The sequence below is a fragment of the Sparus aurata genome, chromosome 9 (assembly GCF_900880675.1).
Source record: "Sparus aurata chromosome 9, fSpaAur1.1, whole genome shotgun sequence".
NCBI lineage: Eukaryota > Metazoa > Chordata > Actinopteri > Spariformes > Sparidae > Sparus > Sparus aurata.
In genome coordinates, this window is record NC_044195.1 from 10,346,472 (window position 1) to 10,370,344 (window position 23,873).

Consider the following 23,873-nt stretch of genomic DNA (forward strand, 5'->3'; position numbering starts at 1 on the left):
TCAATCAAGCTTCATCCAATATTAAACTTGATACCCCTTTATCACTTACACCTGCTTAACCATAATTCAAGCTCACCAGATCGAGGATCCACATCAAAATGTACTCATTCATCAGCCACCTAAATACACCTGATCTTTTTCACTGGGATCCATGCATTATCCCCTGAGACGGTTAATTACAATATTGAAAAACACCCTCTCTTACAATGTTGAAGAATGTGAGAAAAAATATAGAATAAATATAGTAATCAGTTACATAGTTTTCATGTAATCCTGCTGACAAACCAACCCACAAAAAAACAAGACAAATTCCGAGACTGGGAAGTGAGTGCAAACCTTTTCTTCTACTTTTTCAATATATTATTTGGTTAGGTATACATGACTGTACTTGATGTCACAGGCTGATGCACTTCTTAGATTGAAGGCTTGTTCACATAAAAAAAAGTTAGAGCCAAAACTTTGCATTAGGCCAAAGTCAACAGAGTCCCTTATTAAAAGGATTAATAAGAGATTCATCATGTAAAGAGGATGAAGCCCTGCATGCCATTTGATTATTACTGTAAACCAAAACACAAATCCTAATCCGTGCTGTGCTTGTTTGTGCTTTGCTAGTCCTATTCATTCAAACAAGACCACGTTTCTTAGCATGCTACATGTCTGTTCTTAATTCCCAGAGGAATGGGGACAGGGCAGTCCTATACTCCCTTCCTGTATGAGATCATCCTTCCCTATGGCGGATCTCTGTTGGCCAACACTCAGGTCCCTGTCATCTGTTCAAAGTGTGTCATTCTGGCCTTGGTGGCCCTCTTCCTTGGCAGGGCTGACCGTTCTCACGCTGTGATATGCGCTCTACTCTCTCTAGCCCTCTGTCCACCATGGGCTCGCAGCTGGAGCTTCGATTTGGAACCGGCCCATTTGAAATGGAGGAGAAATATGCCAAATAGCACAATGCTCCGCTACGGAACCTGGCACCGGATCCATGTGTCCTACAGTGATGAACCCAGCTCGCTCTAGCTCCCCTGGCAGGAATCTGGCCCATTATAAATCTCTGCTTAGCATTAGGACACTCTCAAGCCTGCAAAAGTTGCTGGAGAAGGAAGAGAGAGGATACTCGAGGCAAAAAGGTAAACGGTAAAAGAGGACATGTATCATGGAGGGTTCCTGAAAAAAAAAAAAAGTTGACACCAACCATTCAAACAATTCCTTCAGACTGTTTTGACTTTTGTTTCTCTTCCTTTCGGTCCACCTGGTCTTCGATCCCGGATAAGCTTGAGAGAGATTGTGAATGCTGCAATGAGCACTAGGTGTCAAAGGGGAGTAACTGCCTTCCACACAGTTTCCTGTTTCGTGATACATTCTTTCCTCTCTGGAGAAGAAGACGGCTCATGCAGTTGATGGGTTGACAGGTATTAAAAGAATGAAATAAAGTAAGTGGAACTGAATACCGGGAAGGGCAGAAAAGAACAACAAGCCAAAGTCAGATCACTGGGGAGCAAAGCTGGCTGTGCTTAGAGAAAACAGTTCTTGCCAGTGTCTTGGGAGTTTCTAGCATTTGCTTAATGTAAACAGTTCGACAGTGTGGGCTGAGATAGATGTGCTCCACAGAGACAGATGACACATGAATTGTTCTGCCTTCAGGGGAGAGAGTGTGTGGAGTACAAAAATAATAACAGAAACTTCAAAGATAAAAAAGTATTTTCCATACGACTAGAGCTCCAACTGACTTAGATAGATAGATTTATAGAAATATGTGAGATTTTTTGACATATTGACTAATTGTACAGGAAATAACAATTCTGACTGATGAGAGCTTAAGGTAACGTCTTCAAAGTGCTTGTTTTGTTCATTCCGATCCCTCAAATGTTACATTTACAATGATATAAAACATAAAAAACAGCAGAATTATGAACCATTGTTTTTTTGACAATCGGTATTAAACCTCAATAACATTTTGGTATTGACCAAATTGTGTCTGCAGCACTGAGAATCAATAAATACTTCAAGTAAGGCTCTACCTGATTCATATTTCCATTATCAATTTATGATTAGGATTTATGGCATAGTCTATGTAATGTCAGATTATTACATGAAAAACACAGTCACATTGTCCAAAACTCAGTGACATTTAGGTCACTCCATGCCAACTCCAGGGTTTTCCCTGCCATTATACGGCTTAGGCGCGGCGCCCAAGCGTTTTTGCCTCCCGCCTAAGCAGGGTTCTCCCCAGACGGTGGAACAGTGGCGCTGCGCCGCTATACCGCTAGGTCAGCGGCGCTATACTCCGCGCGTGACGGTGACGAGCGTCCGTCCCCCGGTTGACGGCTAGGAGCTTCCGGCTGACGCCGATGTGCGTCCGTCCTTCCCCCGGCTGATGGAGTTGATGACCATCTGTCCGTGTCCCCCCCCCCCCCCCGGACTGACGTTGACGAGCGTTCGCGCAGTATTTATGTAGTTCTGTGTTGCATTAATGTAGCTCTGTGTAGTGTTTATGTACTACTGTCACATCTACAAATGATTTGCTCCTGCATAGATAAACTGAGTACCATAGATCTGCCTAAAATTAGCTTTACAGATGAAAAACAAACTTTCTGGATTAATTCAATTGTAGATTTTCCCAAGAGGGATTGTTAAAATGTCCTTGAAATATTTGTATGTGAAAGTGTTGATATTCATTGCATGTATATATAAAATTCAAAGATGTTATATCACTCCATCGTTTATCATTTTTTTGAAATTAGCGATTCTTTCCGTACTTTTCACAGACTGTAATATAACATTCAGTGATGAGTGTGTACTATTTCAATTATCACTTAAACAACTTATTAGTTATTTCTGCTATGCTTTTCTATCTGGATGATACCCATTGGGCCCTTTTTTCATTGGGTTCCAGACATTGTCATGCTACAGTTTGTAATGGTTTGGTTTGTTGCATATAGGAGATGGCATCCTGTTCTGTGTGTCTGGACACAAACTTAACTTAGTTCCTCAGCTCAATACACATATAATATTTCACAATGTCAAACTTCTCTGAGCTAATTTTCTGACATAATCAACTAGTAGCATTGAAACCAATACATCAGGTCCTGGATAATTCTACCTGGAACAGGTTTGGGTGGACTACTGCTAAATGGATGCAATTAACCAGAATTATTTAAAAAGTGCAATCATTCAATCAATCAATCATTGGAGTCCTCCTCAAAATCCTAGAACAAGAAGCAAACTATCACAAGACAGCCTATGGAGAGGTAGATTTTGTTAAGTTTGGCTGAGTTTTTAATGTCAGAAATTAGTTCAGAGTTTCAAATTGTGAAATAATACATATGTATTGAGGATTAAGATGAATATTTTGTCCGGACACACAAAGCAGGACGACATCACTGATATGCGATGAACTAAGACATAACAAATTGTAACTAGAAAGTTTCCCAAAACCAATGAAAAACAGGCATTTAACTTTAAAGTGTGCAAAATCTTGCTCTTCAGCATCACAGTACTTTATCATACTGCTGTTTTATTGCACACTTTAGCTTGATCAAAAAGCTGTAACTTCTTGGTTTATTGATATTGCACTTGGCTAGATGGTGATTTTGATTATATTTAACTTACTTTAATATAATTAATTCACCATCATAAGATCAAATTTACACAATGAAAACCTTGAAAAAAAGAGAACTCAGACGGTGTAAAATAGATCTAACACATTAGACCAAAAGCTTCGATATCTTCAATAAGTGAGTGGCCTCCTGTCAAATTTTGCCCGAACAATAGAGCCAGTGGAACAAGGCCGTTTACACCACAGCGAAAAAGCCATAAATTGCGTAGACGGATGGCAGCAGAGACATTCTTGGGAGAAGTAAATTGCTCTGCCTCTAAAACTGCTGTCAGAAAATTCTTAGGACAAAAGTGGCCATAATGTCGAAAGAGACAGGGAGTCAATGGATGTGATGGAGGGAGAAGAAGGTTCGACACGGAAGTCCTGTAATGTGTTTTTTTTTTTTTTTAAATCTTCCCATTACTTACCCACAGTTGACCCAGGCAATAGTCCCTTGGCCCTTTACTGTCTGGGCCACATCTGATAGCAGTTTCAGGTGGGAGTCCCCTGATGCAGCTACAGACACAGAGAATAAACCATGGTCAGCCTTGTTAGCAAAACCGTTCAATAGCTCACGACATCCCAGAGCCTGGAGACACAGAGGACACTGTCATGTCAGACACAGCGAAAAGGAATTAAGTTACAGTGAAGCTCGGTGTCATACTAAAGCACCAAGTACCGAAGAAAGAGATCACTGAGTTTGGAATGGTGGGGTGATGGAAGAGGGTTCTCTCATACCTTTCAGTGGAAGGGTTCAGGGAGCGGTTTAAGTTACATTAGCTTTCAACATCTTACAATAGTGTGACTAAGCAGGGGATGGGAGGATTATATGGTGAAACAAAGACTCTGCAGAAGCAGACCAACTTTTCAGTAAAACTGGGGAAGCACAGCAGGTATGTTTCTGCAATATGTACCTGCTGCATGTGCTACCATATTCTGAATCACAATGAACATTTAGTGTGAGCTCATTCAAGGAAGACATGGAGAGCTCATGACAACCGAAGACTTACACAATCTACCATGTCAGAGAGAAAATATGGCTGAGCTGTGCAGTTTGCTTTCTGTATTAAGAAAGACGAGAAACTAGTTTGAGATAAACTGTACCAGCTACAACAATACACAGTAATATGACAGATTTTTATCAGATATGGCAAGCAAAGTAGATTCTGGCCAGTAAAGTAAACAAAGAGTAATATTCTAGTTCTTGTGTAACACAATACATCATTTTTATACCTCCCCTGAAACCAAATGAGTTTTAGTCACTGCATTAGGAGAAAAATTCCTCTTGATGCTCCAGGCCAAGGCTATATTTAGATTAAGGGGCACAGCCATGTCTCCCCAGGGTCCCGCCTAACACCGGTTTGGTTACAAAAACATCTGTCAATTCAGTGTCAGTTTATAATCATGTATGGAGCAGGAGGCGAGCAGACAGTGGCTGGTGGATTCCCTAATACGCTCACTGTCAAAGTATGATGGGCATTAACCAGAGCTTAACTCAACAGGGATGTTCCTGAGTGCAGAGGGTCAGATGGTGATGAGTAAAGGACGGGGCAAGACTGTCTCTTAAAAGGGTGAATGAATGTGATAGGGTTAGAGTGGTCAGAGGAGAGGACATTAAACCAGCACGGCAGAAAACCTGCATGACAAGAACCTTGGTTGTCTTTACAGAGGGAATGTGTGTGTGTGTGGGGGGAGCAGCTGTGATCAATCAGACCCTCTGCTCGATACATGGAAGTCTTATCCAATGCCCTTACGCTAGCTGATATCAGCCATGAATTATGAAACAAATAAATCTGTGGCTGTGGGGCTCTGAGAGTTCTGCGCTGCTTATTGAGAAGTAATATCAGGCAGCTCCTTCGACAAGCCTGCAGTGTGCATTCCACTCCTTCTCAGAAATATGCTAATGAAAACAGAATTAAAATCTACTGGGGTACATTAGGGGTTCCCTAATGGTCAGAGCAAAATGCTGTTTTATAACTCTCTATGACTGCATAAAGTGTTTTATTTGCTATTTAATGACTACCCACACTTTCTATAAGATAAGCATTTCCTAGGTCATTACTGAGCTCCACCACCATGATCATCCTTTATAAAGCTGGCTTCTGGCTAAAGCTGCACAAAATATGAATTCTAAATATATCTTGAGTTACTGTGGTAAAATGTTTTTTTAATTTACTAAATCAGATTTGGGAAGAGTGCCACTGTGCCACTGCTCTTTATTAACACAGAGGGTGACCAAAGGAATTTGAATTAAGTTGATGTTTTAATGTTTCACAATTACAGAATTATTCAATTTAATTATTCAAGCACAAATTCTGAAGATGACTAACTGCAATAATGCATTTCTATTAAGTTCTCTTACACCAGCTATGTAAATGTGCTAGCTTGATATTAAAAATACTGGGATAATCGTGTCTGTGGTGTATTTACTCACCAGTAATTGAAGTAAATGTCATTTACATGTCATCTTACAACTGTAACTTCATATAGTGTCTATTGACTGAGCTAGGATTTTGGAACAACGCCTAACATGTAGTGACACAGTGGAAAGGTTCCAGTCCTAAGTGTATTGTCCATCCTCTCCTGAGGCACAGATAATCTTTTCCTTGAAAAACCTCAGCTGTAAGGATGCAAATGTTGCGTGGCTTACTGATGACTCACCTTCTCTGATTATAATAAAATGATTATAATTGTATGTCATTATGTACTTGCACAAGTACATAATGACATCAGCACAAAAAGCCTAACTAGCTCTTCATGAAATTAAAGTATGACAATTTTGATCTAAAAATAAAATGCATGTTCGACATTTTGGTTAACAGACTGTATGCCTGTGAAATATCAGTGACATAACATTGAATCATTTGGCTTTCTAGTGCTCCGTAATGACCTCTGCAGTGACAAGCTGTTTGAGAGTCAAAGAGATGATACAACAATTATCTATGACGGTCTGACAGGACTACTGCGCCTCCCTCGACAAAGACGATGGATGTTCACAGAGAAACTTTGGCTACTAAATGAGATCTAACATCTCTGATATAGTTTCTGTTAAGAAGGTGTATATTCTGGTAAAATCTACAGCCTTAAACAGAAGTCACCCATAATGAGTGGTTATCTTCTCTGACCTGTCTTGGTGTAGAGCACCAGCACGTTGGTTCTCGTCCTGAGCAGCTTCTTGAAGTCCTTGTGGTCGCTGACCTGCTCTATGAGAGGAGAAACCTTCACTGCCTCCAGCACCGGTAGCAGCCACACCTAATGAAACACAGACACACAAACACAGTTACAAAACGTAAATTGTTGGAAGCTGGCATTAAATGTACGATCAGATATTCTATATTTTTTATACTTTAATCTCATGGTTTCAGATATCATACAAAATGGTATCCAGGCAATGTTACACCAAACAAACATTACTGGTCAGACTTATATCCATTTTCATTTTGCGCATTCATGCTCCCCAGATTTTTACCTTTAACCATTAACACTATGAGCTTTAGTCTATCCCAATTCTTAGGACAACCTTTATTCTGCCCAACAAATTCATACAGTTGGTTTAATGAACCTTCAGGGGGCGGTGCCAGGGCTGGACTTGCTGATGTGGCAGATAAATACTGTAAATCAGCATCAGTGTGATGTAACTGTGAGTTTGATGCAAAGAAGCAGAGCTACAATCGTATAACACTGCAGCAGTCCATATCGCTCACAGTCAGAACATCAGAGTGGCAGCAGGGGCCGGCAGCTCTGGTTGCTTGTCTTACCTCTTTGCTGTGACTCATAATTGCCATAAATAAAATCATTTTGAAAATGATATTCACACTGACACGGAAAACCAGACGAGAGCTTCGACGCTGCATTTATCTTATTATGGATTTCTTTTCAGCTACTATGGCACAAGCAGGACAGGATGTTGCTTTCAGTATCAACCTCCACTAAGGGGGGTTTCAAAGTAATAACAGGTGGGCAATCTGCATCATTAGTGTAACTGGCTACTTCCACTTTCCAGACACCAATAGATGGACTAATGGTGTGAAACATGTAATATGAAAAACAAAGCCCATATTGAGAGGCTTGCACTTTAATCAAAGACGACTAAGGGGGGAAAAAAAACCAGGAGTGATTACACTCAAGCCATATGAAGTTAATTCTGTGCATTCTAATCGTCTCTGTGCCATCACCATTCATTAAAAAGCCCTTCCTCTCTGCCTACGGAGAACTGAATTAGACAACAAAAATCGTCTGCCCGCTCAGCGGATCCTGCATGATGACTGATATCACCTGGAACGGAAACAAGCAAAAGCAGGCTAATTTTCTAATTTTAATTCCTAACTGGATGCTCTTTGGAGGCGAGTCTGATGGAAATCTTAAAAGCACTACACTTTGCACATCAATACATTTTGAAAATGATCATAAGGAAGTCAAAAGGGCTACGAAAAGGATGAACAGTCAACTTAAGTGCCCGGTTGCGTATACACACTGATTAGCCACAATGTTACAACTGCCTGCCTAATGCAAGGCAGCTCTGAACCATTGAGGCATGGACATGGGACCCAAGTGGGTGTCCTATGGTGTCTGGTACAAGGATGTTAAGCAGCAGATCCTTTGGGTCCTGTGGGTTGCAACCTGGGGCCTCCATTGTTCTGACATGTCGGGTGGGTGCTTGATGAGATTGGGCAGTGGAGTATTGGGGCCCTTCACATCTCTGCCAGATTCATTGAGCCGGTCCTCAAATGTTTCGGTGGGTGATGTCAAGGTAACCAGCAGGACTTTGTATTTTAATGAGACCATGACATTCACCTTGTCTGTCGGATTGTTGTATACTACACAATTAATAACCAGTCATGTGTGTCTGATTAGGCTAAACTGACAACAGGATAATCACAAATAGTGTCAGTATTTGCCTTTAGACCCATGTAAATCGCATTGTGAAGGGTAGGCTAATTAGAAGCAGGGTAGGTGACATTTGTCTGCATAGGTGGGCATCCAGAGTAGAGCAAGGAGCTGGGGGCAAAATTAGGAAGAGATGAGAATAGATGTCAGGCTGTCCTATCCCAATTAGAAAGGAAATGTGATGTCTGATGTCCATGAGGACTAAAATGACGCAGCTGAACGGGATTCTTACTTAGCTGCTCCCTCTAAAAAGCTAAAAAGTTACAACAACTATCTAACCTCAAATTAGGGCTGGCCGATAAATCGACAAAATCGACTAATTCGAGTTTGTGATTAAGGGTTAGGGTTAAAAATAAAATCGATTTTCTCTTTAATTTGCTCCGCCGCCACTCCCAATGAGCTCCCATAATTCATAGTGGGCTCCGCCCTCCCACTGCATTTACTTTCCACAGAGAAACAAACACAACAACATGCAGCAAACCAAGAGTTTGTTCCTAAAAAAGCACTGTCTCGTTAGTAGCTTGGTTTTGTGGCGTCGGACCATGAACAACCCAACCCAAGTTTGTTTAAAGGCTGTTGCAACTAAAGACAGCGGACCGACACCTTTATTTCAGCCTCTCAAACAGACACATGCATCACAGTGGGACACTTGTTGTTCACTACTAGAAGACAACGGCAGTCCAGAAACACCCGCTAAAAAAGTAGCCAACATTAGTGGAATCATTTAATCATTGTGTCCCGTATGAGAAGAAAGGGTCCCGGTGGACAGCTTTCACGGATGCAGTCACGGTGCTTATCGCTAAAGATATGGTGACCATATATACAGTGGAAAAGCCGGAGGTTCATCCACATGCTGAAAATGTTTGACCCCAGGTTTGTGCTACAAGGCTCGTCTTCCTGGTCAAAAATGTGTAAAAAGAAAAAAGACAGCAAACACACACCTCAAGCCCCTCTACATCTACCAAAATGTGATGATTACTATGCAGTGCATGCAGATGTTTAATTTAGTTTACATATCTTCAGGGATATACAAAACAAAATCCATCTGTTGCAAAATAAAGTGTTTAATGAAAGTTATGTTAACACTTTATCAATACCAATATGGAAACTGATCTATTTTTAAAACAGCAAGCAACTGGGCATGTTAAATTCATGTTTACAAAAACATTTTATCAAAAAGGGACACATTCTTTTCAAAAAGATGCACTTTTATTTATTTTTTCAAGTGAGTTCGAAGCTACACTGTTTACAATAGCAGGGCAAATTAGTTTTTAAAAAAAAGCATTAAAATAAATGCAATGCGTTTAATAATTTCTTCGTAATTTGAAGTTTGTTCTTGAGAAGGAAAAAAAATGGATTAAAATCGTAAATTGAGATTACATTTTTAGGCCATATCGCCTTATACCAAACTGAAGAGGGAAGTAAAAATATAAACGTTTAGATAACATGGATCCCAGAAACAATCTAGTTATGTTGTTTTTATTTCAAAACCTTATAATATAAGGATAGGCTAAGGGTTAAGGGTTTTCATATAGCTTTTGTGAAAGATGGCACAATTAAATACATTCACATAATGTAAACATGACCTTGTTCTGGGCTTCATATACAGCACAAGCACCACCCTTTCTCTGAGGATGCTTAAAGGGAAGAAAACTCCACTGAACATAGAGTATCAGAAACTCACCTCCTGCAAACATGAGAGGAGCCTCTGAAAAATGTGATACTCGGTAATTCCCAGAAGCTGCAGCAGAGTCACAGGAAAAAAATATCGAAATAGAACTAAACTATTTTCCAAATAACACTTATTTTTTTCCAGTAAATACCCTATAATATTTATTTGAAAAACACCACACAAGTTCACAAGTTATTTTGTGACGTGGCCCTGGCTCACCTTTGGAGTGCATTTTAACTGCTGAACTGCCTCGGCTTATTCCTCAAATTCTTCAGCTGAAATCTTTTGGAAGGATCAAGCCTTACAGAGCCACTTTTCAGGCAGGAAATGTTTGCTCCACATAGAGTTTTCTTTATTTAGGTTTCTGGGCTGACAATGTCTGTCCAAGCAAATTCAGATATTTAGTCTTTCTTTAATTGAAGAAATTTTCACGAAGGGATTATGATCAATACTATAATTTGTTGAACAGGGACAAAGATCTGTTTGCAAAACAGCTGAATTATTATTATTATTATTACTATTTTTGTAAAATGTTTTTGCATAAGTTATACTGATGGAAAAATAAATAAGGAGTCGTCTACTTTTACAGTCTCTTAAAGGTCTAGGAGCTATATAAATTCTGTGAACACATCTTAATTCTCAGTCCACTGAAAAATGCACAGAGCATGTATTCAGAAACTGTGTCATCAAATGAGCCCCAGAACTTCCGTTGTTGTTGTGATGTCAAATCTATACAGTCACTGCCTTCTTCTGCAACACCAGCACGGCTGTGGTTGCAAAAACACCTCCAGAGCTGATGTGGAAACGCCATGAATCTGCAATTAAGACCAGGGTACAGTGGCGCCACTCAGCCTTACTTCCAGTTTTGCCAAGTAATTGCTCACAGCAATGTATTAAAAAATCCCACTGTGGCACGGAAAACATTTTCCCCATAGACTTCCATTGTCAAAGAGAGGTCTGTAACACTGTTGACAGGGCACTTTTAACTGGAAACAAGGTCAATTATGAGCCAATTATCATATTTGATCCACAGAGATCTCATAGTTGTAAAAATTTCCTTAAGCTAAGAAAAGGGATTAAACAAAAAAAGTGGGATGTCGTTGAAATATTAAGTCCATAGGCAGATCAGGTACTGACGGGTGGGGCTCGCAGGAGAAAAACTACTCTGCATTTCAGTGGGCTCTATAATCAGGAAGTGAACCTAGAAACTACAAAACTTTTTGGGTGTATGTGCCAAGTGATAAATTCTCATTGGACTGAATAGGAGCCTGTGGGAGCTGACCAATCACAGCAGGCAGGGCTTTCAGGAGGGGAGTCTTAAAGAGACAGGAGCTAAAACTAAACATTCCGACAACGGATGAATGTGTAGGTGCTGCAACAACGACAGTATGAGAAAAATAATGTGTGTATTAACACTGACGCGTGCAAACATAAGCTCCTTTCATAAATGTGTCATAACTCTGGATTTATCCAGAGGAGCTGTATGTGATAGTAAATGTATGCATCATTTTCTCCAGACTTCACCCTGCCAGATCCCTAGTCCTAAGTCCAGGTGAGCCACGTGTGTGTAGGGAGCAGACAATAGTCGGGAGTGAAGTGTGTCGAGACGGTGTGTAATCATCTGCTTTAGTGCTTGTTTAATCAGTTGCTCAAACGTACACCGGGACATGCCCAAAATTGTGTTTTAGCTGTTTATTGTTCTGCAAAAACATCTGGAGAATTTTTCCTTGCTCAACTTCTTCTGTTCTCTGTCTGCCTGTATCTTCCTCTCCACTCTTCTGTTTATATTGCTGATATGTCCAAAAACATGTGGTATTAATCCCAACAGTCATCAGTACGGAGAAGTCTGTAGTCTCCTACCCAGGTGCCGCCCCTCGTCCAAACCATACAGAGTATCACTAACATGTGTGAACAAAAGCAAATGTGGAGAGTATCCTGATCTGATGTTCTAATTTTGAGCTTATGTGTAAAAAAACCCCCCTAAAAATTAAAGCATGAACCTGAAAATGAGCATGATATGGGACATCTGAAAACAACAAAGTTACATTAATGTACAAACAAAAACATTTATAAGAACTTCCTGTAGCATGAAATACACCGACTGATACCAACACCTGCAGTTTAGCCAGCAGGGAACGACACTGATGCTGTCGTCAAGCCAACACTGCTGATGGCTGTGATATGATGTGATTCATTCACTAACTGAAGCATGCGTCATCTTTCAGTGACAGAAGCGCAATAATAGAAATAGCTAGAGTGTGCTGACAGTTTCTCCACAGTGACAGGCCCATTCAGAAACTGAATTACTGCATGGTTGAGGATTTAATACGGACAGGCAGCCAAAAACATGAATGTAGCACATCAGTGTTATGCAGAGTTCATTCAGGAGATATTAACAGTGAGGGTAGCAAAAAATAAAATATAATAAAATCAACTGTTATGAGAATCCAATTTATTTTCATGGTTTTTGTATCATGTGTTCAGTGATGGTGCTCCCTTCTTTCCTGGGACTGCTCGCCTTGAACAATAAATGGAAGATTTTCAACTTGAACTGCAAATGATAAACGCAAGCAAGACATGAGAGCTACAGAGCATGACTCTGATCTTATCAGATCACAGCAGCCTTAATCAAAACACTTGTCTAGTTATCACTCAGCATTTAAGTTCCCCTCCAATTACATCACATAGACTTGTTGGCGCTTCTTCTTTTAAAGAGAATATAGGTTTCAGAACTTTGAGGTCAGGACATTACATGGCAATTTTTTTTATAAAGTATAATATTTCAAAATAAATGTTTATGTTAAAAACATACATTTAACAAAATGCAAAAACAAACCGTGCTGTTCAACAATTTAAACCGTCACTGATGCACAAATGTTCAACACAACATTCAAATATTAGTTATGGTGGTAAGTTCTGGAGACGATGGATTTACTCTTTCACTTATTGATGGTAATGAAGGTCAGTTTCTGTGGATTCAAGGGGAAAGAACCCTCTTCATGAAGAACACACAAATTAAGTTTCTCACATCTAACACAAACACTGACCTCACAGTGCTATCAGGGCTGACAGCCTCTGAGCAAAATGCATGTATGCATCTTAATGTACAACACTGAGGGTATGATAATCTATTTTATTCCTGGAATTTCAAATATTCCCATCACTAAGTGGGATGCCAAATCCATGAATATGTGCATGGCTGTTGCACTAAACCCAACATGAACTCTCCAGTCTACTGTGGTCCATTATAAAGACCTAGTGGCTGATTAAAGCCTATAATGGAACACAAGATGCAGCTCACACCAGTGGGCAGTCGATGGTTTTACAGTGAGTTGTTACTAATTGACAGTGCTGGGTAACATTACTTTTAAAAGTAACTCATTACTTTACAAGATTACTGCCATTAAAAAGTAACTTGTTGTGTTATTGGGTTATCTACTCAGAAAAGCAATGCATAAGAGTACTTCAGTGTCAGCCACATTACTCGTTACAACAAAAAGTAATCCGAGTACTCTAATGGATTACTTTATAAAGTGCTACCCCCAACACTGCTAACTGATCAATGCATTTAACATTTTTTCAATTTATTGTTTATTTACATAGTCAAAAATAATGACAAACGGCAAAAGCTGTTGTCACGCGCAAAGACATGTCTTTATAATAATGAAATGGAATTAATTTTCCAATGATAAAAAAGAGGCTGTGATCTCAGCCAATAGATGTCTCATCTCAAAGCTGCTTTTGTAGACTTCTAAAGACTGATTGTTGGAAGGATTTTCTGAATAAAAGGGGAATTAAATCAGTGAGGATGCAATACAGTGAAATGCATCGAGGATTGTTTTGCATTTGAATTGTTGACAGCTGATTCTTAATTGAATCTAATCCTGAGGCCAGTGAAGATTTACACCACTAGTTCCAGCAATATGAGAACCATAGCCTTAGCACTGTCCATTGAAAGCTTATTTAATTGATTTATCTATTTCAAGTTGGTATTAATATAAGAAAGTTTTGACATTTCCCATCATGATTAAAAACTGGAAATTAAATGTTACTGTAGGGTCTGATTGTTGACACAAAATGTGTCAACTGGGAAACACTAGGATTTAAAATTTCATAGATCACTGTCACTGATCTATGATCAAGGCTGGTGACATTCTCTTTCTTTATAAACAAAAATTCCCATGAAAAGACCAACACCACAAATAAACGCTTGAGTATAAAATGCAAGGCATGTGGTTCAAATTTCTGTTCATTGTTCAGGAAATTCTTAACTGTATTGCTTGATTTATTTTAATATTATTCCAACCAAAAGTAATAGAAAACACTTTATCTTATATAATCTTTAAAAATCTATAAATCTTGTCAACAGAGTAAAATCTATTCTAAAAAAGATATTGTTCAGTTAGATGTAGTGTACGCTAGAGAATAGAGTTTTATCTCTGCAAAGCTTTTAATCTGAGTATTCTCTGACCTCTGCCCCTCCGTCTCAGCTGGCAGGTGACAGATAGACACAAACCCCACCAATCACTGTGTACAGCTGTGTACAACGACAGCTCTGGAAGCTCCTTCCACCCTGCCATCACTGGGAGAGGGCATTACAATGCAGTGTTTCTACCTTCACAACACCGTCTTCTCTCATTATCACTAGCTCCTCAAAACACACTGGGTGACAGGCTCATTGGTCCAAAGCCGATCAATGGAGATGAGACACAAAGGGAGCAGCATGATTTGGTGAAACACACACAGAGAAATTTCACACATTTACATCTGGCTACATGAGGAATGCTATATGAGACAGAGGCACACAAGGCATAAGGAGAAGTCATGCATTTTTCTCTTCAGTAAACAAAAGCTGGAGGCAATTCCTTTCTACAAGCTGGCAACTCAATCCAAGAGAAAAGCTTAGTTATTTGTCTTTAACAATTCGATTTGGGCAACAATTTAATACCGTGTAGCATAAATGATATACTTGTTAATATGTGAGCAATTAAGCGAAACTTATAAAATTAATCAAGGAGGTAAAAACCTGTGAAATATGTGACACAATATTCCTTAAAAAGAAATAAAAAGCACGCTTAATGACATAATACTGACCTCTGATGACACAATACAATTCAACAGCACCACAATTTACAGCTTTTAAAATTACCATGATTCAACCTCTATAAAACATTTTAAACAAAAACTGAACCCAAGCAGTGGCACCTTCAGAGCACTATGATGCTACTATAAAATGATTATTGATGCAACTTGATGCATCAAAATTTTGTGTGTGACTACTGCAATAACTTATTGTTAAAATAAATAGATCATGTTACTTTACCATTAGCTTTGCTCACACTCACACTGAAATGTTCATATTAGAGCTGTAATAACCTGTAATGTAGTCTAATAGCACATTAGGCCGTTTGTTGTACTTTGCCTTGTAAAATCGCAGAGGGTGCGCTGAAACATCACTATCAGCTTGACTTACGAGCAAACTAAGCCAACGCTTATGTCAGGTTGTTTTGTTACTAAAATGGAGGACAACAGCATCCTGAGCGGACAGTAATGACAACAAAACATCTAAAAGGCAGTGTGTGGAAGTATTTTGAGTTATGGACTGTAAATGGCAAAGTCATGAAAGAAAAGACTGTTTGTTGACAGCATAACAAGCCTGTCACCGAAGAGATAGTAGGTAAAGCGGGGTAAAATTGACAGATGTGATGTTAGACGGGCTGTAGAGTTGATAACGTCACAAAAATAATGACTAAAAAATCTCATTGCCCCCACAAAACAAATTACGTTCTGTTTGAGCGGTTATGTTTGGTGGGGCGATGTCTGCATTCAACTTCAGTTGAACAAATTTGAAAGACAGCCCTAGCTCACACTCAGCCATCCTCAGGAAGTAGCCTACCCTTTAATGTAAGGACTAGGGATGTAACGGTATGAAAATTCCACAACGCGGTAATAGTGACCAAAATTATCACGGCTATTGGTATACCGCGGTATTTTTTAGAATGTCTTCAAAATGTTGAAAAAACACTGATAAATTTAAATAATTTCATCAAGATTTATATTTAAATATATTTATTATATATTGAAATAGTCCAAATCCAAAACCTTAACAAAACACTGCAAAATCAACATTAAATAATTATAAAAGAATGTATCAAAACTGTGCAAAATAGGTCATTGGCTTTTTGTGATGAGGCAGCCTGTTTTTGAAACGTGTCCTTTAATGTCTGCGTTACAGAGGTAGAATGAGTTGTAGTGGCATTAGCACTCGATTGGCCAGCAGACCCTCTCTGTGAAAAAAATGAATAGAAAATGTCATTATTAATTATTACTGTCACTGTTACTTAATACTAAGGGTGCAACCAACAGATCACAAAACTCACAATTAAGATCACATCACTTTTGTGAGGAACAGGTTGGATAATTTTTTAGATCAAAACAAAAAGGATTATTGTTGTTAAATTAATTATGAATACTCTATTTTGGCTCTTATTTCTATCTAGACACTTGTTATATTCACCATTTCGTATTATTTTTTATATATAGTCTATTCTACAAATAATCCACAAGTGTTATACATTTCTGATATTACTTATATATTGACTGTCTGTCTCTCTGTCTGCCTGCTCGTCTGTTTTCAATGGACTCGGTCAATCTGATTGGTCCGATGCTGCTGAGCCACAGGTAGATGCTGCTCCAGTGAACGGAGCTGAGATGAAAGTCAGTCATCTCAGTCAGTTTGTATTCACTAACTCAGTCCACCCAGTATGTGTTTGTTTCAAATCCTTCTCACTGCAGCTCTGCATCAATATTTGGGGAATTATTAGGTCGACTTTAAAAAGTGAAATCTACTATTAATAAGTGGTTCAGATAACGTGCCAAATCACGGATCAACTTCGTTCCGTTATACCACTATCTGGTCAGTTTACATTGGTGACAACAGCAAATTAGACAGAGAAAACTCGACATACACATACATCATGCACACAAGCTTGAGGTTAATTTACCTTGCATATGCTGAACAGTTGCAGGTGATGGTCGTAAAGTGAAAGTAAGTAAATTGGATGTGTTGCCACCCCTCGCAACAACTTTCTTCTCGCAGCTCCTGCAGACAGGGCTGCCATCCTCGACCAGCTGTCCTGAGCATTCTTATAACAACCACAATACGCCCAGACTTCAGATTTGGCTCTCTTTGAAGGCGAAAAAATGCCGTGAGGGCTGCTACTATCACGTCCTCCCTCCGCCATGTCTTCTTCACTACATAACAAGCGCATGTTGCACGCTGCGCATGCGCCGCGATATTTCCACACCGTGGTTACCCGACCGCGGCGGTTACCATGGTAATTAAAACTTAAACAGAAACCTTCACCGTCGGGAATTTTACCATTGTTTACTGGGACACCGGTAACCGTTACATCCCTAGTAAGGACGACACAAATGTTACCCGTCCAGTTGGTGAAGGGCGTTCAAAATTTTGCTAAATGGATTTACATTTCTGATAAATGACTTTTAGACATCCAGATGTAATCTTTCAAGGGAAAAATATGATGCATGTTCAAATAAAGAAATTTCCTTCCACCCCTAGAGTGTATACAGTGCTATTCAGTGATACATCTGTGAGAAGTCATTATCATATAATTTATGGGCAATAACAACAAAAGGCTAGAGTTAAGTGAAAACTAACCCCTTAAATCCACAGCACTGCAACAGTGATCAAAATGTGCTCTGTTCAAATGCCACTAAAGCCGCCAGCTCTCTGATGGAGGTCACAATTAGACAACATCTTAAATGTCAACTTGCATGCACCCAGTTTTACCTCTCAGGGAAAATCCTTTCTCATCAGTGCAATCCATCTGAAACTCCTAACTCATCAATCACACCACAACCACGCATATGACAACTGTAACTGCAAGGTTAAACACGGCATTTAGCAACTACAGAACTGAGGCCAAACTCAGACTCAATACTAAGAGGAAACCCATTAGTGCGCTATAGATCGCCCTTCCTTATCTGCCATAAAGGTATGTCCCGTCACATTACTGTAAAGAATGTGGCGCTTACTAAGCAGCAGGTGCCCAGCCCCCGCCTGCAAGCCCACACCCTCCATCTGCTCTGACAAATCTGCTTAATAAATGGCATCCAGTTCTAGGGGCAGTTCTGAATCAGCACAAATCACACCAGTGTTTGTCAAGCACTTGCCTTGAGATTTGTCTGACTAATGAGCCAGTCAGGTGTGTGTGGACTGACTCATTGTAAAGGAAGCTACGCAGCATCCGATAACACACACAGAGTGCTAATTTAGAGGCTTCTTAGCTCTCAAATGAGCAGCGGAGCAATCAATTAGTGGCTTTAACGACTATCGCATTTCAGCTACAAGCAATGGAAGTCAGCGGAGAGGAGAGGCCCACTGACACGGTACCAAGCCTCTGTTGTGGGATGAGACTGTTATCAGACCTCAATACTTCTTTGTAACTCATCAAAATGGGTCTGCACAAATAGAGTAAGAAAACTGGGTCAAGTACTGACAGATAGCATCAGATGTCAAGTCAGATTCACAATTGTGTTTGTTCATTCTTTCAGACATTTACTGGTCCAAAATCAGAATTATGGACTATAACAAAACTGCTTCTGTTCATACAACATTAAAACTTGGACTTCTCTTGTTAAATAAACAGTGATTCCAAACTGACTGCTCATTGCTAAAAGGAGGCATATTTACAATATTTGAGGACATAATCATTATCAGGAAGGCCAAATGTACACAGTAGAACAGTTTGTGGGGAATCAAACACTTTATCACATTAAGTCAGACGGGATGTAACTGAATTGGCTGTAACATCCTTCGACATGTTTGGAGGGAAGACTTTCTTTGTTTTTGTGTGCAGTTTGGTTTTAATCCTGAGTGTTATGATTGGCCTACTTTAGCTCTAATACTTCTTTTCTGTGGGCTCAGTAGATCACAGGTCAAAGTATTTGAGAATTTGTACTTGTTAACAACGTTTGGGCTTTCTGCCACTGTGGCTGTGGACTAATGCAGTGTAAGAAGACAGTGGAACTGTTGTGTGAAGTAAACCCATTTCTTTGTTAACACTAATGCAAGTAAACTTACAGTATAAACCTAAAAATTATAAGTATAATGTAGTTTTTTTTAGATTAGCCATTTGTCTTTTCAAAAGTATGTCATATACTTCGAGATGTGCTATTACTTTTTTACACTGACAATTAGTAAAGCTTAGCTGGGTTACTTTTACCACTTGTAAATCTTATTTGATGAATCAGATAACTATCAGAAAATCTTATAATAAATTGCAAGAAAATGCAAAACATTTAGACCTACTGCTTATTCTGTTCCATATTATGTTAAACCAATGACCTTTGGTTCTGTGGACATGTTAGAAACTAAATATTAAATCAGAAACTAAACTCTACAAACTACCAGCCAGGCTTGGGCTTTTACATCGTCATATGTTCCTACTCAAATATCATGACAATATAATCGCCTCTTCCAACACATACAACACTATTAAATAACAAAATAATACTGAATAAGAACTTTGAAATTAATTGCAAACATAACAGAAAAGCCTGCAATATTAGTTGCATAAAATGAAAATCCAGTCAGAGCAGTTCCTTTCAGGTGAAGAATCACACAGCTGTTCGATATTCAATATTGTGAATATGAAGATTTAAAATGACAGCACATATCTCGCTATTTGAAAATATCTGTTATCGGCCCGAGCCTCCTGCTAAAGCCTGAAACACACCGGCCCAACTGTTGGCCGTCTGAAGCGTTTGGGGAGACTCGGACAAAATTCGGGAACAAATCTGTTAGGTGTGTTCAGCTGCGTTGGAAACTTTTGGAACCACGCAGACGGTATCTGCTCCGATTCAACTTGCGAAGTCTGAGAAGGTTGGCTGTTGGCCATCTGAGCAATTGGATACTCTGATTGGTTGTGTGCTAGCTGTATGACCACTCTGATTGGCGGTGTGCTAGCGAATCAGCGCGGTGTGTGGGAGGGCGGAATACAGTGTGCGCTTTGTTTTTCTATGCACTTTGTTCCATCATTTTCTGTTTTCATGTTTTGGATAACTGGCACGAGACTAGCGCCACCTGCTATTAAGGAGGCTTATTGCATCTCACGCAAGCGCAGAACACACACACTACTGAGGGGTTGGCAGCACATCAAAGCGGCATGTTCAATGCAACTTTTCTGCCGAGCGGACAAGACGAGAGGCAACGGAGTGGTCGGATAAAGGCAGTTGGCTGTTGGTTTGAGTCTGGGAGGAGTGTGGGGGCCTTAACAGACAAGAGAAAGGCATTCATCGGTTTGTCAGTCAGTGAGTAAAAAGAGGAAATTGTCTAAAAAAAACAAGCCATCTCTTTCAGATAAAAAGCAATCAGGAAATCAACATAATAATGTTTGCAATCACACAGACACAGGTGAACTTTTTTATCAACTTTTAAGTGTGATAATGACAGTGTGTGTGTGCACAGTGTCTGAAATACCTGTTGAGGATCACCTGCCAATAAAATCTGTTTTTAGGGGACAAATCAATAAAGGCCAGTCCCCACATTGCTGTTAACTCTGCTTATTCTGTGAGTCTGTGAATGTCAATAAACACAGGTAGGGTCACACATATCGATTACTCAGCCCTGAAAATAGAGCTATTATCATTGCCAGGGACACAACATTTTGAGTTTACCAGCCATAAGGAAGTGAAGCACACAGTTTGTTTTGTGTGTTTTTGTGTCTGGATGAAATAGTTATAGTATATAGTATATAGTATAGTTATAGTTATAGTAATACTGACAGGACACATCTGCTGTTGGTCAGCAATGAGGTCAGTAGTGGAAAGTAATGAGGACATAATTAGTCATAGTATTAAAACAATACTGATGTTTCATATGGCTGCAGCTAATAATGATTTTCCATCATCATTTATCTGCTGATCATTGTTTTTCTATTAAACATTTCAAATGTTTAAAAATACTATAAAAAAAGTGCTTATCACAATATCCTAGAGGACAAAGTGACATTTTTGAAGTGTTTGTATTGTCTGACCAAATGTCAAAAACCTAAAAGGTAAAATGAAAGGTAAAAACCAAAACACCAGCAAGTTGGAACCTTGTTCTGTTTGGCATTGTTATTCTTTGAAAGTTCGATTAAATATCCCAAAATTGCTATACATATTATTGATCGTAAAATCAAATCGACCAACAAAATGTTTCAAAACTTGTCACTTGACTTTTCTGATCATCATGCTACACAATTCATCTTCATCATATTCACATACAGTACGTATGTGTTTAAGTTTTACAATGTGGCAACGTTCACTGACATTCAACATGTTGCCAGTCATGTACAAATGACAACTTTGCGTCCCCTTAGAGTTGAGAGCTTCATCATTTTCCACATACACTGCAGTCATCATGTATAACGACAGCAACACCTGCTCTATTGCTTTACATTCCAACACATTAGACTTGCCTATGAGGTTATATGCTAACTTTAAACTTTCATTTGAGGGTGTTTCCATCCACAACAGGAACGGGTTATGCATAAATAACCAAATGTTAAATAGACATTTTACTTATGCTTATGTTATCTTGTCCATTTGACTTTGGTTCTTTCAAACTGAACTATGTGTAAATGAGCTACAAATCCTACATCGTGATCTGTTGTGGGTATGAACGCTGAATTAAAGCTGCGAGTCAGTACATCAACCTCAACCTCATGATATCATTATGATCATGATTGTGTCAAAACAGATTGTTGAGCTGTGGCACAGGGCCAAAATATCAAATAGTGCCACTGTCTAAAGGTGTAGAGTGTATCATGAACACACACATCTCCACCCTTATTTACAAAGGCTGCTGCTCAACAGGAAGCAGAACAGGACATGGGCTGCATCTCTTTTAAAGCTACAATTTGAAACTTTGAAGTAATTTTTGAGGAAGATAGTTGTACACAAATACTAACGCTTTGAGTCGACATTGGACCTGAGCCACCAACCCATTTAAGTCTTCACTGTGTATTTTTCTTATAATTCCAGGTAACCATTATCTTCTATTTATTTCCGCACAGTGAAGGTAGATTTTACCATTTTAAGTAATGTACTCTAAAAGGTCCGGTGTGTAGAATTAAGTGGCATCTAGCAACACAGTTGCAGATGGCGACCAACTAACTACCCCTCACCTCACCTGACTCACCTTAATCCCACAAAATGAATCTTTTAGAGAGAAGTGATTAGAAAAATCTGAACTCTGTGGCCACACAATGATGTTACTTTGACAACAATAAGTGCAGACTGGATGTTCACTGTGACAGATTTTTCATATTAAAAACAAACAGTAAGTACTGGATGCCTATAACAGTGGTACGTTTATATCAAATTGTTAGTTTGTGGTGTTGAGCTGTTTAACAATATACAAAGGTGTTTCTGTTCATGAGCCTAGCCTCAATGATATAAGTAGGGTGGACAAATTAATAGAAACACCTGTATAACACAGTACAGCTCCACAAACTACAAGACCTTTGTGAAACAGGAGTCTGTTGTAAAAACTCCCATATGAGACTGTACTTGTTTAAGCTGTGTCTGTCTAATTAACTGGCAACCAAGCGTATGTCATCATTTTATACTTATTGTTATCACCATCTAAAACACTTTGAATTGGCCAATCAAATACACTTGAGCATGAACTTGACACATCCTTCAAAGAAGAGGACTGATGGTTATAATAAGGCTCCAGAACTCTCTACATACTAGAACCTTGTGTTTAGATATTTGCAGTCCTTTCAGTCATTCATCAAGCAAAAAACACTAACATTTAGTACGTGAATAGCAAATGGAATACTTGAAGATATTTGAAGACATCTTCTCATACGCTCACTGAAATGAGAATTATTTACCATTTTATTACATTTTATAGAACCAAGTTTATATTAGATTAACAGGAAATAGAACCCACTGTGTGCTGCTGCCCCCCTGGTCTGAACCATACTGTGCATGTGAAGGCAATCTACATTCAGGGAGGATTATTTTATGCTGCCTGAGCAGTTGAGTTGAAACAGTCACATGACAGGGAAGGATCCTGCACTCCTGTTATAAACATAACTTACAGTAGCTGGGCTCACACCCACCTGTAGTTACCAATACTGTTGTGCAAGTCACAAAGTTTTGAACTTTCAATTCCCTTTTACGAACTGAGATGGTTTCAGTGAGTCACAGAAACCATCTGCTGTGGTGATAACAATAACCCTGCCTGCTGCATCGACGGGACCACACACAGCAGAGCCCTTAAACTGGTCAACATGTACGGACAGATAAGTTAGCTGAGCAGGTCTGGCTGTCCAGAGTCTACCACTCACAGCACACTGTGTTAGGTATGGCTCTCTCACAGGGGAGGGGACCCGTGTGTTACCACAGGCGGCAACCCCGCTCTCCGTGGCCGTTACATAAACAGCCCCAGTGGTGGTACCAGCACCACAGACACCGCAGTCCACCCACACCAACACCGCCAACACCACCCGGCAAACTAGCGTCTTATCTGAGCCCCAAGTTCAGTCAAGGGCTGTCAACTTTACCTCCTGCACGGACAGGCTAGAAGCCGCGGTGAGCAGCGACCCGGACTCTTTCTCCCGCTCACTACCCGACCGGACACAAACACCGTCCCGCACTGAGACAGACACCCGCCGCAGTCTGCACGAAACACACACAGGAGGC

At 39.6% G+C, this 23,873-nt stretch overlaps 1 protein-coding gene across 1 annotated transcript in view; it reads right to left on the bottom strand.

The window, feature by feature from the left end:
• pdia5 (protein disulfide isomerase family A, member 5) overlaps positions 1-23,873 on the bottom strand; it is a 67,565-nt gene that overhangs the window by 43,564 nt on the left and 128 nt on the right. The window contains exons 2-3 of the mRNA XM_030429000.1: positions 6,718-6,844; positions 4,021-4,108 (exon numbers count right to left, since the gene is read on the bottom strand). Of these exons, the coding sequence (XP_030284860.1) occupies positions 4,021-4,108; positions 6,718-6,844 (215 nt within the window). The remainder of the gene's footprint in view (positions 1-4,020; positions 4,109-6,717; positions 6,845-23,873) is intronic.